This window comes from Palaemon carinicauda, chromosome 2, assembly GCF_036898095.1.
Source record: "Palaemon carinicauda isolate YSFRI2023 chromosome 2, ASM3689809v2, whole genome shotgun sequence".
Taxonomy (NCBI): Eukaryota; Metazoa; Arthropoda; class Malacostraca; order Decapoda; family Palaemonidae; genus Palaemon; species Palaemon carinicauda.
In genome coordinates this window covers 30,650,084-30,666,676 of record NC_090726.1, presented here as the reverse complement: position 1 = coordinate 30,666,676, position 16,593 = coordinate 30,650,084, and the positions used below count along the sequence as shown (strand labels likewise).

The following is a 16,593-nucleotide window of genomic DNA, read 5'->3' as shown; positions in this document are numbered from 1 at the left end:
GAGAGAGAGAGAGAAAGAGAGAGAGAGAGAGAGAGAGAGAGAGAGAGAGAGAGAGAGAGTACCCATTCACTCAGATTTTCTTATGGGTAGGTTGACTGACTGGGGAGGTCCTTTATTATTATTATTATTATTATTGTTTATTACTATTATTATTTATTACTATTATTATTTTTATTTTTATTATTATTATTATTATTATTGTTATTATTATTATTATTATTATTATTATTATTATTATTATTATTATTATTATTATTATTAGCCAGGCTACAACCCTAGTTAGAAATGCACGATGCTACAAGCCCCAGGGCTCCAACAGGGAAAGCAGCCTAGTATGGGAAAATAATAGAGAAATGACGAATAAACTATACATGGGAAGTCATTAAAAACGTTTAAAGTATGTTACGAACAATACAGTAGTAACGTTAAAATAGATTAGTCATAGATAAACTATGAAACGAGACATGTCAACTTGTTCAACAGGAAAGTATTTTCCAAAAGTTTGAACTTTCGAAGTTCCACCGATTACACCGCCTGATTAAGAAAATCATTCCACAATCAGGTCACAGGTGGAATAAAACTTATGGAATTCTGTGTAGTATATGTGATGTGATGGTAAAGGCAAGACTATTAGAATTAAGTGCATACCTAGTATTACGAGCAGGGTGGTACTGTCTGGGAAGATCTGATTGCAAAGGATGGTCAGAATTATGAAAAATCTTATGCAACATGCACAAAGAACTATCTGAACGACGGTGCCAGAGATTAATATCCAATTCAGGAAAATAAATTTGATAGATCGCAGTTATTTGTTCAAAAAATTTAAATGAGAGTCAGTAGCTTGAGATAGATAGAAAAATACTCAAAAAAAAGGTAGAATGATAGAAATAAAACATTTCCTCAGGATACATTGATCGCCAAAAATCAATACTTTCTATGTAAGCCATTTTTTTAATTGAAGAAAAAGCAGACCGAATGGGTTTCTGAAATGTAAATTTACAATCAACAGTCACAGCTGGACTTTTAAATCTGCTGTATATAGTTGAAGAAACATTGTCAATGGAAATATCTGGATATTGAGGACCCATTATCCTCGACCTACTTACAATCATACCTTGAGTTTTGTTAGGGTCAACTTCATCTCCCATAATTTTCGTCCTGTACTAAATGTAGCTAGATCTTTATTAAGGGATTCAGTAACCTAAGGTCTACATTCGAGAGATGGAATTCAAGTAAAGAGAGCAACATCATTTGCATATGTAAAAAGTCTTTTTTTCCAGGACAAAATGCATATAATTCGTATATAGTCATGGTCCGAGAACACTACCCTGAGGAATACCAGATATTACATTCCTATAGTCACCATGGTACCCAGCAACAGCTACTATTTGCAATCTATTTCTTGAAAATTCAATAATGAAGTTAATAAAATCCCTGCTGTTTTAGTTTGAAAACAAGGGCATCATGATTAACACGGTCAAAATCAGCACTAATATCAAGGTCAATCATACAAACTTCCTGATCACACACAAAAGATTTCTGTACAGCATTGGAAATTGTAAGAAGGGCATCACATGGTTCACGGCCTTTTTCGAAAGCCAGACTGCATACTTGGGAAAAAATGATTACCTCCAGCTTACTTGCTTAGACGTTTGACCAAATGTCGTTCAAAATTTTTTTGATAACGTGGAAGTTACTGAAAATGGGAGGGTGCTACCTCAAGCACATTTACTCTATAGAGTCACATTCCCAATTCTCCAAGTGCAAAAAGAATCTCTTCTTGCCAACTTGCGAAAAATAACAGGCAACTTAGGAGCTAAGAAATCAGCTGTCTTTATGAGAAATAAACGAAGAATATAATTTGGGTGTACAGTGAATGATAGAATCATCTGGTTTGAGCAAAAGATGAACTGTATAGTATCCACCCGGGCGCAGATTTGAGGATTTTGTGTTCCTGGGATGTACTAGAGAGGGTTTCTTTTATAGTAAAATTGTATTCTTTTTCAATTGAAACATAAACTCTCTTGGCAATAGCTCTTAGCTAAGCAAAGTCAAATATTATCTGTTAGTTTTCCAAAGATGATAAGCTTCCCCTTTCTCCAAATAAGCGAGTCTACAATTATAATTGAACCAGATTTTCATTTTAGAAGAACAAGAGCTCAATCCCTCTATACAATTGTGACCAATTCAAATGCGAATGATCGCCCAAAATGCCATCCCAACAAAACCAGTGGTACAGCTGAAGGACGAACCTTATTTTTGTATAACACCATTGGAATCAGCGTACACCAGGTCCAAATAATTACCAGACTTTTTAGTAGAATCTCGTGATTTGCTCAGAACCTAATTCAAATATCAAAAGCTATTAAACCACTGCGATTAGTTGGAGAAATAATTTTCCTGAATCTTGGCCATAATGGTAAAAATACAAACGACGATAGTCTCATGCAAGCCCGATAGATGGAACACAAATAAAAGTTACTGTGCCTGCCACAAACTTATGATCTGAATCTCGTGACATGCACATTCGTAGCAGGAATTATTAGATGCAGGGTACGTCCTAATATATACCGCCATCCCCCTTGTCCTAGGAATATATGGCATTCCGTTCATGTGTTATATACATATGTATATGTGTATGTTTAACAATTCGTGCACGGAAACACATACATATTTGCACTTACATACACACACACACACACACACACACACATATATATATATATATATATATATATATATATATATATATATATATATATATATATATATATATGTGTGTGTGTGTGTGTGTGTGTGTGTGTATTCCGCTGAGTAGACGTAGCATTAATGTATTGTCTCTTTTATTGCATTATGTTGTGTTTTTTATTCATTAATTTCTCGTCTCCCATCAATTGTCTAAGGGGGCTGTTTAGTTTTCCTCTTTTGACAACTAAAACATTTTAATAGTCCGGCTACAAAATTATTATAACTTTGGAAAGTTCTCATCTGTTTATCTCCTTTCCTTTCCTTACTGGGTTATTTTCCTACTGGGATATTTTTCCAACTAGGGTTGTAGCTTAGCTAATAATAGTAGTAATAATAATAATGATAATAATAATATTGATATTAATAACAATCTTTTGCATCAAATATAATCGAACTGCAGGACGAGCTCAGTTTATCACTTCCTGTTTTATTATTTCATGTCTTTCTTATTTCATTCTAAATGAATTAAGTGAAACAAGTTTTTTTATATAATTAGTTTCTGAAATTGATAATGTTTTGACGCGAGTTAATCACCGAGAATTGTGTCAAAAGAAATATACTTTTCACTAGCAACTTGTTTGGCCGGTTTTTTTTTTCTTTTTTTCTTAACTCCTTTTGAAATTCTACTGAGATTTTTTTTTCTATTAATTGATTATTCGTGCCATTTTCTTTTCTCATGTAAATTACTCCTTTTTGATACTGAGTGGAGATAGTCGTCTTCTATTGGCATCCTCATAGATACGTATTGGATATGTTAGTAATAAGAAGAGGTCATTACATAAGGTTTTCGTCCTGTTTGCTTATTTTTCAATCTGTTAAAGTTGTAAATGCGTACTTCATTCCCCTCCTTATGTTCTTGACATATCCTTGTATCGTATATATATAAGTTAGCTAGTTGAAGTTATTATTATTATTATTATTATTACTACTAGCTAAGTATAACCCTAGTTGTAAAAGCAGGATGATGTAAACCCAAGGGCTTTAACAAGGAAAAATAGCCCAGTGAGAAAAGGAAATAAGGAAACAAATAAAGTACAGGAGAAGCAACGAATATCCTCGACTTACAATCATACTTTGACTTATGTTATGGTTCAACTTCGTGCAAAGTACTTCGAACCCCGCACTAATTTTAACTAGATCTCTATTAAGGGATTCAGCAACTCCAGGTCTACATTCAGGAGACGGAATTTAGGCAAAGAGAGTAGCATCATCTGCATATGCTTAATGCGTTTTGAATATTACGAGATTTATGTTAAGGGATTCAGCAACTCAAGATCTACACTCGAGGAGATGGAATTTTTGGGCTAAGAGAGTAGCATCATCTGCATATGCATAATGCGTTTTGAATATTGATAATAGAATTGATATTAAGTACGAAAATACTGCAACAGAATGTTGCAGCTGTGAAATCCAGAGAGTACACCCACCGAACTATGAACAATTGATTCATATAAGTAGAACACATGAGCTCCTGCCTCTTTATTCAGTGGAACTTCGTAACAATTACGTTGTAAAGAGACCTTGAGACCATGACGGATATAAACAAGAAAATTTGATAATGAGGCAAAGAAATCGAGGCCCGGTATTTATACATCCGGTAATGGCAATTAGGTATTGTAAGTACTAAAAGCCTTTTGAGGTTTGATAATTATGAGGCTCAGCTTGCGTCATCGTGTGAAGCAGGTGAAGTACTGTATATATTTATGTGCGTGTTTGAGCCCCTGTGGTTATAGCATCTTGCTTTCCAGCTAGTGTTATAGCCAAGCTTGTAATAATAATAATAATAATAATTATAATAATAATACATTTTTTTTAAATCAAATCAAAACAGATCTTGCTGATAATAAAATAAAGTATATTTTCACTTCCTTACTCGTGTACTGTTTATTATTGATACTAAAAAATAATTGTCCAACGGAAGTGGAAAAAAAATGTGTACTCAGTGACCATGATAACAAAGTGTTTTACGATGGCTGTCAACACATTCAGAAGGACATCATGGATCGAGTGAGTGACCTCTTGCGGTAACGTTTGACCAAAAACCTCCTTTATGAATACAGCCTGTAATAAAGCATTGTATTGTTTCCTTCTCTAGCTTATTTTTTTTTTAGGCCGATTCCTTTTTTAATGATTGTGGTAGATTATATTGATCTTGGTGGTTTTAGTCTATGCCGCGTGTGTTGGTTTAAGATTATAAATACCTGAGGAATTTTTATTTGTTGCTGACTGTGTGTTATGTAATATAATCTTTAAATAAAAAATACGTTCTTGTCGCAACTTTTTTTTTTATGACATCATATGAATGGGAAATTTTTTATATCTAGTCTAAACTCTTTTAGAATTTTCAACTCAACGCTAAGCTTAGGGTGATTAATACATTTGCCTAAGTAGATAGATTTAAATAAAGCATAATGTTATTATATGTATATTCACCTATACGAATAAGTTTTGAGCTTTTTAATATATTCGGTTTATTTTTATTATGAGATTTTTTATTTATTCCGTTGTGGAAAATGAGGTGTGTAGTGAATATTTTTCTACACGAATGTTAATGGTTAATATACTATTATTTATTTAATAGTGATTGTATGCTTATATTCAAGTTTTAATGGGTATTTAATCATTCTAATTGCGGGGTTACCCGGCACTTCATTTCAACATGACAGCAATTTTAATGCCAAAAGTTTCGGAAGGATTTTAAAATCTCTCTCTCTCTCTCTCTCTCTCTCTCTCTCTCTCTCTCTCTCTCTCTCTCTCTCTCTCTCTCTCTCTCTATCGGTGCATGTATTTACGCGGTTTAAACCGGCCACAAGATAGACCAAGTCGTGCAAGTGTTTGTTTTCCCTATTTTGGTCTTTGGTCCGAGTGGTTAATGGAAGGCAGCCTGTCTAGTAACCGCTGCATCTTCCTTTGCATTTAATCACATCTTATTGATATTGAACTCTACACTTCAATTTGTCTACATATATTCAGTGGCTACTTTCCTCTCGGTAAGGGTATTAGAGACTCTTTAGCTATGGTAAGCAGCTCTTCTAATTTAGGAGAACGACACTCCAAAATCAAACCATTGTTCTCTAGTCTTTGGTAGTGCCATAGCATCTGTACCATGGTCTTCCACTGCCTTGGATTAGAGTTCTCTTGCTTGAGGGTACACTCGGGCACTATTCTATCTTGTTTTGTTGATTTTTTTTATATAGTTTATATAGGAGATATTTATTTTAATGTTGTTTCTGTTCTTAGAATATTTAGTTTTTTCTTGTTTCCTTTCCTCACTGGGCTATTTTCCCTGTTGGAGCCCCTGGGCTTATAGCATTGTGCTTTTCCAACTAGGGTTGTAGCTTAGCAATTAATAATAATAATAATAATAATAATAATAATAATAATAATAATAATATATTCAAATTCATAAAGACACATCCTTGCAAATTCATGAAAAGAAAATACTTGTCTTTGTAACTGTAACTCGATTTATGCTGTTTATCTCGAATACTTCGAAACATCTTTGAAAGTCGGAGAGGTCGTTGCGGGAAGCTTAAACCTTGGAGAAGGTCTAATTTACGTTTCTGCCGCCTTGTCCAAAGCTTTTAGTGGTTTCGGTTCAACGTTTTTGCATATCTATAAATAGCCGGAGATAACCATCGTTGTGTTTGCATAATTTATATTAATGTACTTTTTTAAACTTTTATTCTTTGGGTTTTAAAACATTCTAAAAATGTTTTTGTTTAATTGGTCATGAGTTCTAATATAGTCTATTTATTTCCTTTCCTCATTGGGTTATTTTTGCCCCGGGATCCCTTAGGGCTTATAGCATCCTGGTTTTCCAACGAGGGTTGTAGCTTAATAATAATTATAATAATAATAATAATAATAATAATAATTATTATTATTATTATTATTATTATTATTATTATTTTGTTTGTTATTTATTATGTTACAAAGAGTTGGGATTGCATAAGACCGTGAAACAAACACAAATCGTGGCTGTAAAAAACTCTAACAAAGATAGAATGCAAAATTACTCCATTTGAATTGGCTGGATTTTAATGATCTCGACAACAATGATTACAAGACAACAAGACCGCTGATTTCCCTCTGCATTCGACTGGATAAATACTTTAGAACAACAACAATGGTGATGATTACGTGAGTGACGTCATGCCTGTCGTCAACTATACAGAAAACACAGAATGTGATTGGAAAGGCTATGACATTGTTTTAAGAGACCCCGTCTGGGCACAAGGCCCGGGCAATCTGAACGCACGCTCGCAAGGAAAAGGAAAAATGAAAATAAAAAGGCAGAGAGCTGGAAGTGTGTTAGAGGTGGTGAGAGAGGTAGCGGGAGAATGGAAGAGTGGAATGTAAATGACGCTCTCGAAGTACCCACTTGTAAAGAGAATAGTACAAAAAAAAAAAGTTAAAAAAAAAATGTTTTTACTACAGAGGAACAAAGAGACTGGAATTCTTGCTTTTTCCTCTTCGCGTCGCCAGTTGACTCATGATAGCTTTCCCACGTTGCTTTGTTGTTTACGAAAACTTGATTTTTTTCCCGCTCTCGTTTAACCTGTTGATTTAATGTTATTTATAATCATTTTTGGGTTATTTGAATCCTCCTTTACTGGGATAATAATTATTAGATATATTTTTTTTTTTATTCAGGTATATTTTGTTTCCATTCTTAGTTTAACATGGTTCCTTTCTAATAAGGTCAAGTAAGGTCAGTTTTAGAAGATTAATCAATCAATCAGTCAACTTTGTTTGACTAGGACCTATTTAGTTTCTATTATTATTGATAGCAATAAATAATCCTCTCATTTGTTTGAAAATGCGTTACATCATTTTGAGATGTAAATATAAGCTTTATCAGAGTTTCGATGTAATTAAAGCCATCTCTCTCTCTCTCTCTCTCTCTCTCTCTCTCTCTCTCTCTCTCTCTCTCTCTCTCTCTCTCTCTCTCTCTCTGCAGAAAATTATACTTTCTAGGCTTTTACTGTCGAATTTAGGAATAAAATACTTTTTTACTGTTTTATACCAAGTGTCAGACCTTAATTTACAGATAGATCTATTCAAAGATCGATCTTTAAGCGGAACAGTGTAGTAATACTTACTTGTTTGTCCATCTTTATTTTAAGCTAGGAATATATATATATATATATATATATATATATATATATATATATATATATATATATATATGTATATATATATATATATATATGTGTGTGTGTGTGTGTGTGTGTGTGTGTGTGTGTGTGCGTGTGTGTGTGTATGTGTGTTCAGTTTTCATTGAACATAATTGTGGTAGTGGCAGCAAAGTCTTAACTACTGGAATCTTCATATTTTCATAGTTTCTTCTGATTCTGCGGCACAGTAATTTTTCTCATCTTTTTTTTTTTTTTTTAATCAAAGTTTCCGTCATTTTTATATCCCCAGTTTCTCGAATTTTGTTTAATAAAGCTTCATAAAGGCCTGTCATTTAATGCGGGCTCGTTTACAATAATATACTGTATATAAGCTGAAATTTGGTGCAGCCTTCATTAGGAACTGGTATTGCACAAGTGTTTTCTTGTGTAATAAGACAGTTTTATTAATGAATAGAATTACATGAAATGTAAAGAGTCATGGTTTGGCCATGTGTTGAGGGGTCTTCATCCATACAAAGCACGTGATCTCTATTTTGTAATAATGGTGTCCACTCAGTTGCCATGATTCGTATTCTTCAACTATTTCTATCGAAAGCATCTTCCTCCACTCTATCACATCATCTATTCTTTTTTTTTTTCTTTTTTTTTAACGTCAGATTGATGATAAGAGAAGTACGTACCACTTAAATCTGCGTATTAATACCTGTCTTAAGCTCGGATTTTTTTTATTTTATTGAGAAATATACATTTACAATTCTTACAATTTTTTAGGCCCTTTGCGTCAATAGGCGTAGGAGGAGATGATGATATATGCGCCGTAATATAATCACATGGATATTTTTTACTTAACATATACTTGTCTTTTCAAACACGTCGGCCATTTATAAAAAATAATTACTTACCTTGAAGCCGTTTTTACCATTTGCCTTGAAAATCTATCTTAATTGTTATTTCTATTTCCACCAAGAACACCGTTCACTATCATTGCCTCTTAAAGCAACCTCAGAGGTCCATCTCCTTTTTTCAGGCCGACTTGGTTCACGACTATTAAAAGTGCCTCCATTAGTGATGCTATTTGTGGTCTGATCTATTAGTTTACTCTTCCATTAAGCATCGCGTTGCTTCACCTACTGGAGGTCTAAGAAAAATATTGAAACTTAATAACCTCTGGCTGCTGGTTTCTTGTCCTTGCTCTGACCAGACAAATTGGTGGGTTACGCTGTCAGTCTCTCCATCCTTCCTTCTCTTTTTATTATTTTCCCGTCGGTTTTGTTTCATCTATGAATGAAAAGGTTGATATTACATTACCATTTTTCCTTTTAGAATCAATATTTTCAATGCTGTTACAACGAATTCCTGTATTATAGTAGGAACCGTTCATTATATTTATGGTTTAGTTTAATCACAAATATCTTGTTACAAGGAATACATTCATCGTAGTAATTCATCATATTTTTTTCGTTCATTTCTATCATAGATTTCTTTTTACAAGGAATACATTCATTGTGGTAATTTGTTCGTAATGTCAAACCATTACGAAATATTTTATTAGTCATGCATTTTCAGCTTCGCACAACTACTACTCGAGCACACTAATTTGTCTTATTTCTCTTCCTCTTGTTTTGTTAAAGTTTTTTTTTTTTATAGTTTATATAGGAGATATTTATTTTAATGTTACTCTTCTTAAGATATTTTATTTTCCTTTTTTCTTTTCCTAGCTGGGCTATTTTCCCTATTGGAGCCCCTGGGCTTATAGCATCCTGCTTTTCCAATTAGGGTTGTAGCTTAGCAAGTAATAATAATAATAATAATAATAATAATAATAATAATAATAATAGATATTGAATGCTACAATACTATAAACATATTCTGGTCCCATATCAAGATCACACGTCACATTTGATTATAACTGCCAGCGTTGGCTCCCTCCAAAAAAAAAAGAAAAAAAAATCTTACGTAGTACCACTGCCGTGTAATGACCCGCTGATTCCGAAAGAAAGTGAAAGGAGTTCGATCCTAATATAGCGAAGTCCTCTGCTCCAGATGTACGATAATTGTTTTTTTTTCTTCATGGTCAGTATCATATCGCATGTGGGGACTTCGTCCCTCAGGTACTTTTAACGATTTGGCTCCTAAAACTCGACCTCAGATGGTTTGAATTCCCTTCATTTGACTTAGTTGTGTACTACACAGACACACCCATATACACACACATTATATATATATATATATATATATATATATATATATATATATATATATATATATATATATATATATAATCTTAGTAGTTGCGATTCAGTTTTGATTATCAAATTGTTCGTGATAAGCGACGCGTTTTTAATTGTTATTTTGTTTCTAAGTTTTGTTATTTTTTCTGGAACTTTCTGAATTTATTAGTGTATTAAATTGCCAAACAGGCTCATAAGTTCTTACTTGTAAAGGGAATATATTAATCATAATATATAATGCTTGTAAGTGATGGGGTATAAGAATAGGTATGGTAATCGCAGTGTCATTTATGATTACGTTCAGGAAATACATTTGAAGTAATTTCCAAGTTACCAACTCTCGGTATCTGCTTCTTTTAAATATATGTGAATCAGTTATGTCTCCCCCCCCCCCTCCCGCCCAATGATGACTAATTATCTTGTTTTCTCTTTTCAGGGATCCTTACATCTTCAATCTTTTCGAGGTCCTATTGACTACTCTGGAAACCAAACTCCGTCGGGTCGAGAATATGGACAGGGCCCTGGAGAGACTTGTCAGAAGGTTAGACACCATGGAGGCCAGTCTCGCGGTCAACTTCAACACTACTTCACAGGTGAATTATTATAGTTCCTTTTCACTATCCTTGTCTGTGTTATTTTGTTGATGGTGATGTCTCTTGTCTTTTGAGGTAACTTATAATAAATAAAGTTTTTCTGAACTAATTCTAGAGGTTATGATAAAGTTTTTCTTAACCAATTTCAGAGGTAAAAGTATAAAAAACACTGGAAAAAAAATTATATATTCAAAAAGGGATCGCCAAACTTTCGACTAATTTATGATTATAAGTGGCATTGGGCAATGAACAGATTACAATTAAAAGAATCTCTTTCGAATCGACATTACAGAGTATAAATAGTAAATAGAGGTTGATGACACAATTGTTTACTTGTTTCAAATCAAGTAGGATGAATATGATCATATGAAAAACAAAGGATATTCTTTCGTAGTCCCAGAAGTCATCTTGATTTTTCTTCAATCAGACTATCATTAGGTCACTCAGGTGTAGTGGAAAATGAGAGAAATGAGTAGCGCAAACGATACTATATTCTAGCAATAAGCACATCCCAAGTTAACGTAATATTTTTTCAGGCGACTTGAAATGTGCTGGACAGTGCTTAACAATAGATAAGTGGTCGTTATCATAAGTTAAGACAGTTGTTCCGACTACACTTGTTTGTGAAGTAGCTTTACACAATAAAACTATCTATAATAGATGTCACTGATGCATCAGCGATGCTAGGAAATCTTGTTCTTGAATTCTTTACCAAATCAGACATGACTCGTGGATGAACTAATGTAAATAGCTTGTTGGTATAGTCAAAGCGTTAAGTTACATTTTTCACTTTTTTGTTTTAATCGGAAAATAGTGGAAAACTTCATAGCATTTGTTTTATTTACCGAGGTTAATATTTTTCGTCGCTTATAAAAAAAATACATGTTAACTCAATATCTATTTAGACTGCATTATACGATCCGAAAAATTATGTTCTCCCAAAATAAAGCCAAAACATCCTTCAGTCATTTTGCTAAAGAACATCCAAACCCTGTAAAATATTACTCAACTTCCGACCGGTAGATGGAGACAGTACCTAACATATGTCAAGTTTTAGTCACTTTTCCAAGTTCTTACAATTATGTGTGTTTGTGTGATTTACGGACATTTTATTCAAATTATTTATTGTTCTGTGAATTAATTGGGACGTCCGTTTATCTTACCAGATGGCGCAGCTCTTAGAGAACCGGTTGTTGGATCCTAAAACATTCAGAAGCAACAACGGTAGAAGTGCCAGTGGATCGACAGAGGAAGACCTATCAAACAGCCTAATGGAACAACGTCTGTTCCTGCTCACGGAACACGTTTCTCGGATTGACAAGAAGCTTTCCACCATGCAGAAAGCCCTTGACAGCAACTCCATAGCTCTTCCCCAGGACGAGTTGGTTGCTTCGGCCTCCGAAAACTATCGTGTTGGGGTTCCCAGAGTTCAGGCGCTGGAAAAGGTCAGTGGATGACGCGGTGTTTTATTCACCCTCAAGTTAGATTAAAATGGAATGTCGGTAAATTAGATTAGGTTTTCAAATACGATGATAAATGAATCATGATTTTCCTCACTGTTTATACTGCTCGGTCACACCTTTTTGTCTTTCTTTAAAATCAGAAACTTGTCTTAAAAGGTTTTAACTGATCTTTTTATCACATAGACCTCCTTCCAGAATGACGAACTTACGAGACTGCAAGAGTCAATGGACATCGTGCAAGATTCTGTTAATTCCATGGACAGGAGACTTCAAATCCACATGGTTTATGTTTCTGGCGATCTTGAAAAGCTATCAGACTCTGTAAGCGAGGTCCGTGCCGCCATTTTGGAGGACCAGGTCCCTCCAGTGACTACTGATAAGCCCCAACCGCAGACACCAAGGTAAGATGGAGAAAATATTGTAGTCTCTTTTTGTAATAATTAAAGGAATATATGATCAAGACCTATTTCTTTTCCTCAAGGAACCAATAGCTTGTTTTTTTTGTTTTTGTTTTTTTTTTAGCTTAGGAAGCATGAGTTTGTTTATCAACTGATTTTTTTTTCTAAACCTTCCTTCCTATGCTTTTTAATATTGCAGAGGATTGATTGTTTGATTTAAAGTTTTCAGGCATCCTGAAAAAGAAGAGACTGAAATGTATACCTTCATTCATTGGGTTCTTTTCAGCTCTTGTTATGAATACAATAGCCGTCAGTGGATTAATATATTGAAGAAAGACATACTTGATCATTGAACAGTAATGGGATGAAGGGTTAATCTTTTAATTTGTCAAGAGTCAAATGTGTTTTGTATGTTCCTACTTTAGAGCTACCAAAACAAGAAAAAATGATTGGCTAACATCAGTAAACGAAACTTGGGAGACTTGGGTTGGGAATGAGCTGAGAATCTATCGTTTATGTTTCGTGGTGGTTCAGTTCCAGATCAGCAAATTATTCATATAAAAGTTTTAAAACTTATTTAGGCTGTAGCAAAACTGCCAAAGGCTACATAAATATAACTATATATATATATATATATATATATATATATATATATATATATATATATATATATATATATATATATATATATATAATGGCTTAGAATTAAACAGATAGAACTATAGTTATTGCATAATTTTCTTTTAACTTTCAATCAAATTTCTCAATTTTCCATAATCAAAGATATTGTGCTATTTCAATTGCATTTCATGCAAAATATATGTTTTATATATAAATTTATACATAACACATTATACTGTGTATATATATATATATATATATATATATATATATATATATATATATATATATATATATATATATATTAATAGCTCGTTATATTGATGTCAAGTTTTTTATAAACTCTTCAAACACTCCTATGTATATTTATGTAGTGTGCGACTGATGGCATTTTCTTTTTCAGTAGTAGGAACACAACCATCCAAATGGTTCCAAGACGTACCAAAATCGACTCTCTCGTTGATAGAATGTCTCCCATGGAAACTGTCTGGGAGAAAATGGAGGAGGTTTGTATAAAAGCAGAGTTTTTTTAATATTGAAGATATACATAGGATTGATGGAATTTTGGCAAAATGGCCCTGCACTTAGGCCAGGGATACTATGAAATGCTTGGGAAACCTTGTAAATGATCAGAAATAAAAATTAAAAAACAGGTTATCAATGTTATTTCTGAGATACTGTATTTTTTATTACTAATTTGTTGCAGATAAAACTAACTTGAAGTATCTGCACAGAGAAATTTTCATGAGCTAATTAGGAAACTATGATGCACAAACACAAATAGGTAACTTTAATATACAATATTTTTCTTTTTTACAGGTATGGGATGTCGTTGTTGGTACTAAGAGCTCTGTGGATGTACTCGTGCCAAAGAGTGAAGAGTTACTGAACACCAGCCAGAGACAGGAAAGGGCAATTTCTACTATCCAGTACGACCTTACGGAAAAAGCAAACCACATCATCCAAAATCTTGTCCAGGTAAGAAATATGCAGATTTTGTAGAATGTTTTGCTTTAGCATTGAATAGGACTTCTTTACATCTGCTAACATAGTCATTTCTATCTTTTTTCGAAGAGGCATAATTAATGGCAATAATAGGTTTACACTTCACATTGGTTTAATACATCCCAGGTTGAAAATCTTGCATTTTATATGCCTAGTAGAGTATTGTATAACATTATTTCAATAATATAAAACAAGGTTTCATCATTGATGAAATCTTTGTTATTAATGGTCTAAATGTTAATCAAAAGATATTTTAAAATTTCTTTTGAGCAATAATTGACAATTTCTTTTCCCTATATTTGTAAGATAAGCACAGAAAAAGGATAATCGTTTTTTTATTCTTGACTTGTTTTTATAAGGTATATTAATCTTTATAATCTATGTAATAGCAATTCAGTCCAGGTTTAATTTTGAAGTTATAAGATCATTATAAAGCTTGTCTTTGACAATTGCTCAATGAATAAAAAATGGCCTAAGAATGCTCTATACCTGAGCATGAGTAAATTTTAATAGAGGTTATTGTTCCTCACACTACACACACACACACACTGTGTGTGTGTGTGTGTGTGTGTGTACACAAATAGGCAATCTTTTTATTTAACCTTCATTAGATAAAGATGTAAGAGTACAGGAACTTGTGTCCACAGCTAGGGTTTGAGATATAACAAAATACTGATGTGGAATAAGGTTTGCTACATTGTGTGTGTGTACATTTAATTAAGTGATTGCGGAACAGTAGGATTACACTGCAATAGCAGCATAAATGAGGAGCCATCATTGTTGAACTATTCTATAATTGAAATAATGTTTTATTCCCCTTACAAAAACATTTACAAAGTCATTGGTAAGAAATTTCACTATCCTTTTATCCCCAGGTTGAGAAAACACTGAAAACCATGCCCAGAGAAAATAAGTCATCAAGAGATCACATCAATCCTGTATCTCTTTTGCATCGATCTACGCAAGGGCACCAGGTTCAAGATGATACACCAGCCGATGATCCTCCTGGTGATCTTGCTGATCAGGTTAGTGTGGTGGGTGTTCCAACATGAATTTTGTTTCTGATACAGGTGTAAAGCCAAACTTATGAGGATTTTCAGGTATTTATAGAAGCTCTACCTCTCCTTGTTAGTAATGCATTCACAAGTTTATATAGGGTAGCTTCAATTACAGAAAGAAGCATGAAATGAATTTGTGAGAAACTTTGTTACTATAACTTCATGAAAATTCTTAATACATTATTGCATATTATTTTCAAGTTTTAAAATATAAAATTCCATACCAAAAGAGAATAACGATTTCATGAGAAATTTTATCTAGAAAACTGTGGGTTTTGATTGCAGAAAAAAAAAATATTCTTTGTGACAGAAAATTAGCCTAGAAATAATTCAGTAATGTAATCTTGCTCTTTTTAGTATTATCTGACGCTGGGTTAAATAAATGTAGAAACATTTACCAACTCATCATGAAACTGACATGCTGACTTAAAACAAATTACTACTACAAAAAAGTATTACATTCAGATAACTATTTTAAATGTGTGGAAAAAAGTAGCAAATGATTGGGCTAATGGAATTAGTTTTTTGTATAAGGAATGTGAATTATTGCAAACTTCACTCCATGTCACTTTGTGAACTGGAAGCCAAGGACAAGTGAGTACATACATTTTTATGAATGTTGGGAAGGGTTTGGATTCAGACTGAAGGGTTTCTTGAGTATTCTCGGAGAACTTCTACTAACTCATCTTATATTCTTATTTTGCGACTTTCATTACTATTAAATTTTCTAAGTGAAGCCAGTCTTCTTTTTAAGATTCACTTTAGATGTTTTCTGGTTAAAAACTAACGCTTGATGCAGTTAATAAAATGTTAAATGTTTCAATAATTAAATACGTTGACTATGTCGGACTTTGTTTTTCCTGGTTTTGCCAATCCTTTTAGGATACTTATTTGCTCAGTTGTAACTTCCTTGATCAGTTTATTTTCTTTGACTTGAGCTATAAAATAAAATAAAAGGGACGAGAATCAAGTATGAAGTGGCTGAAGTGGTTACTATGACTCAAAACGTTTATGAATTTTTATATCAAAGGGTTACAAAACTAATATTAAATGTGTGTATTTGGATCCTAATGAAGTCATCTTATACAAGTTTTATTAGTGGAAGAGAGAATTCACTTGATCCTATAAAATATTTGCTTTAAATGAGAATTCCAAAGACCAAATACTTTTATCCTAACTCTTTTGCTTGAGTAACTGTAATTTCATATGATCTCTGGATTTTACCCATCAGGCTACATATGAGACTTTCACTTCTTTTTTAGTTTGATGCCACTTCATCACCTTTTTAAGCATTAATGTCACTTCAGCTCCCTTTAAAGTAAAGTATTTAATGTC

The 16,593-nt window shown here is 33.1% G+C and overlaps 1 protein-coding gene across 1 annotated transcript in view; it reads left to right on the top strand.

Annotated features, from left to right (window-relative positions):
* LOC137623458 (angiopoietin-2-like) overlaps positions 1–16,593 on the top strand; it is a 161,087-nt gene that overhangs the window by 132,133 nt on the left and 12,361 nt on the right. Inside the window, 6 exon segments of the mRNA XM_068354296.1 lie at positions 10,557–10,713; positions 11,880–12,158; positions 12,360–12,577; positions 13,602–13,701; positions 14,015–14,173; positions 15,076–15,225. Coding sequence (XP_068210397.1) covers positions 10,557–10,713; positions 11,880–12,158; positions 12,360–12,577; positions 13,602–13,701; positions 14,015–14,173; positions 15,076–15,225 — 1,063 coding nt within the window.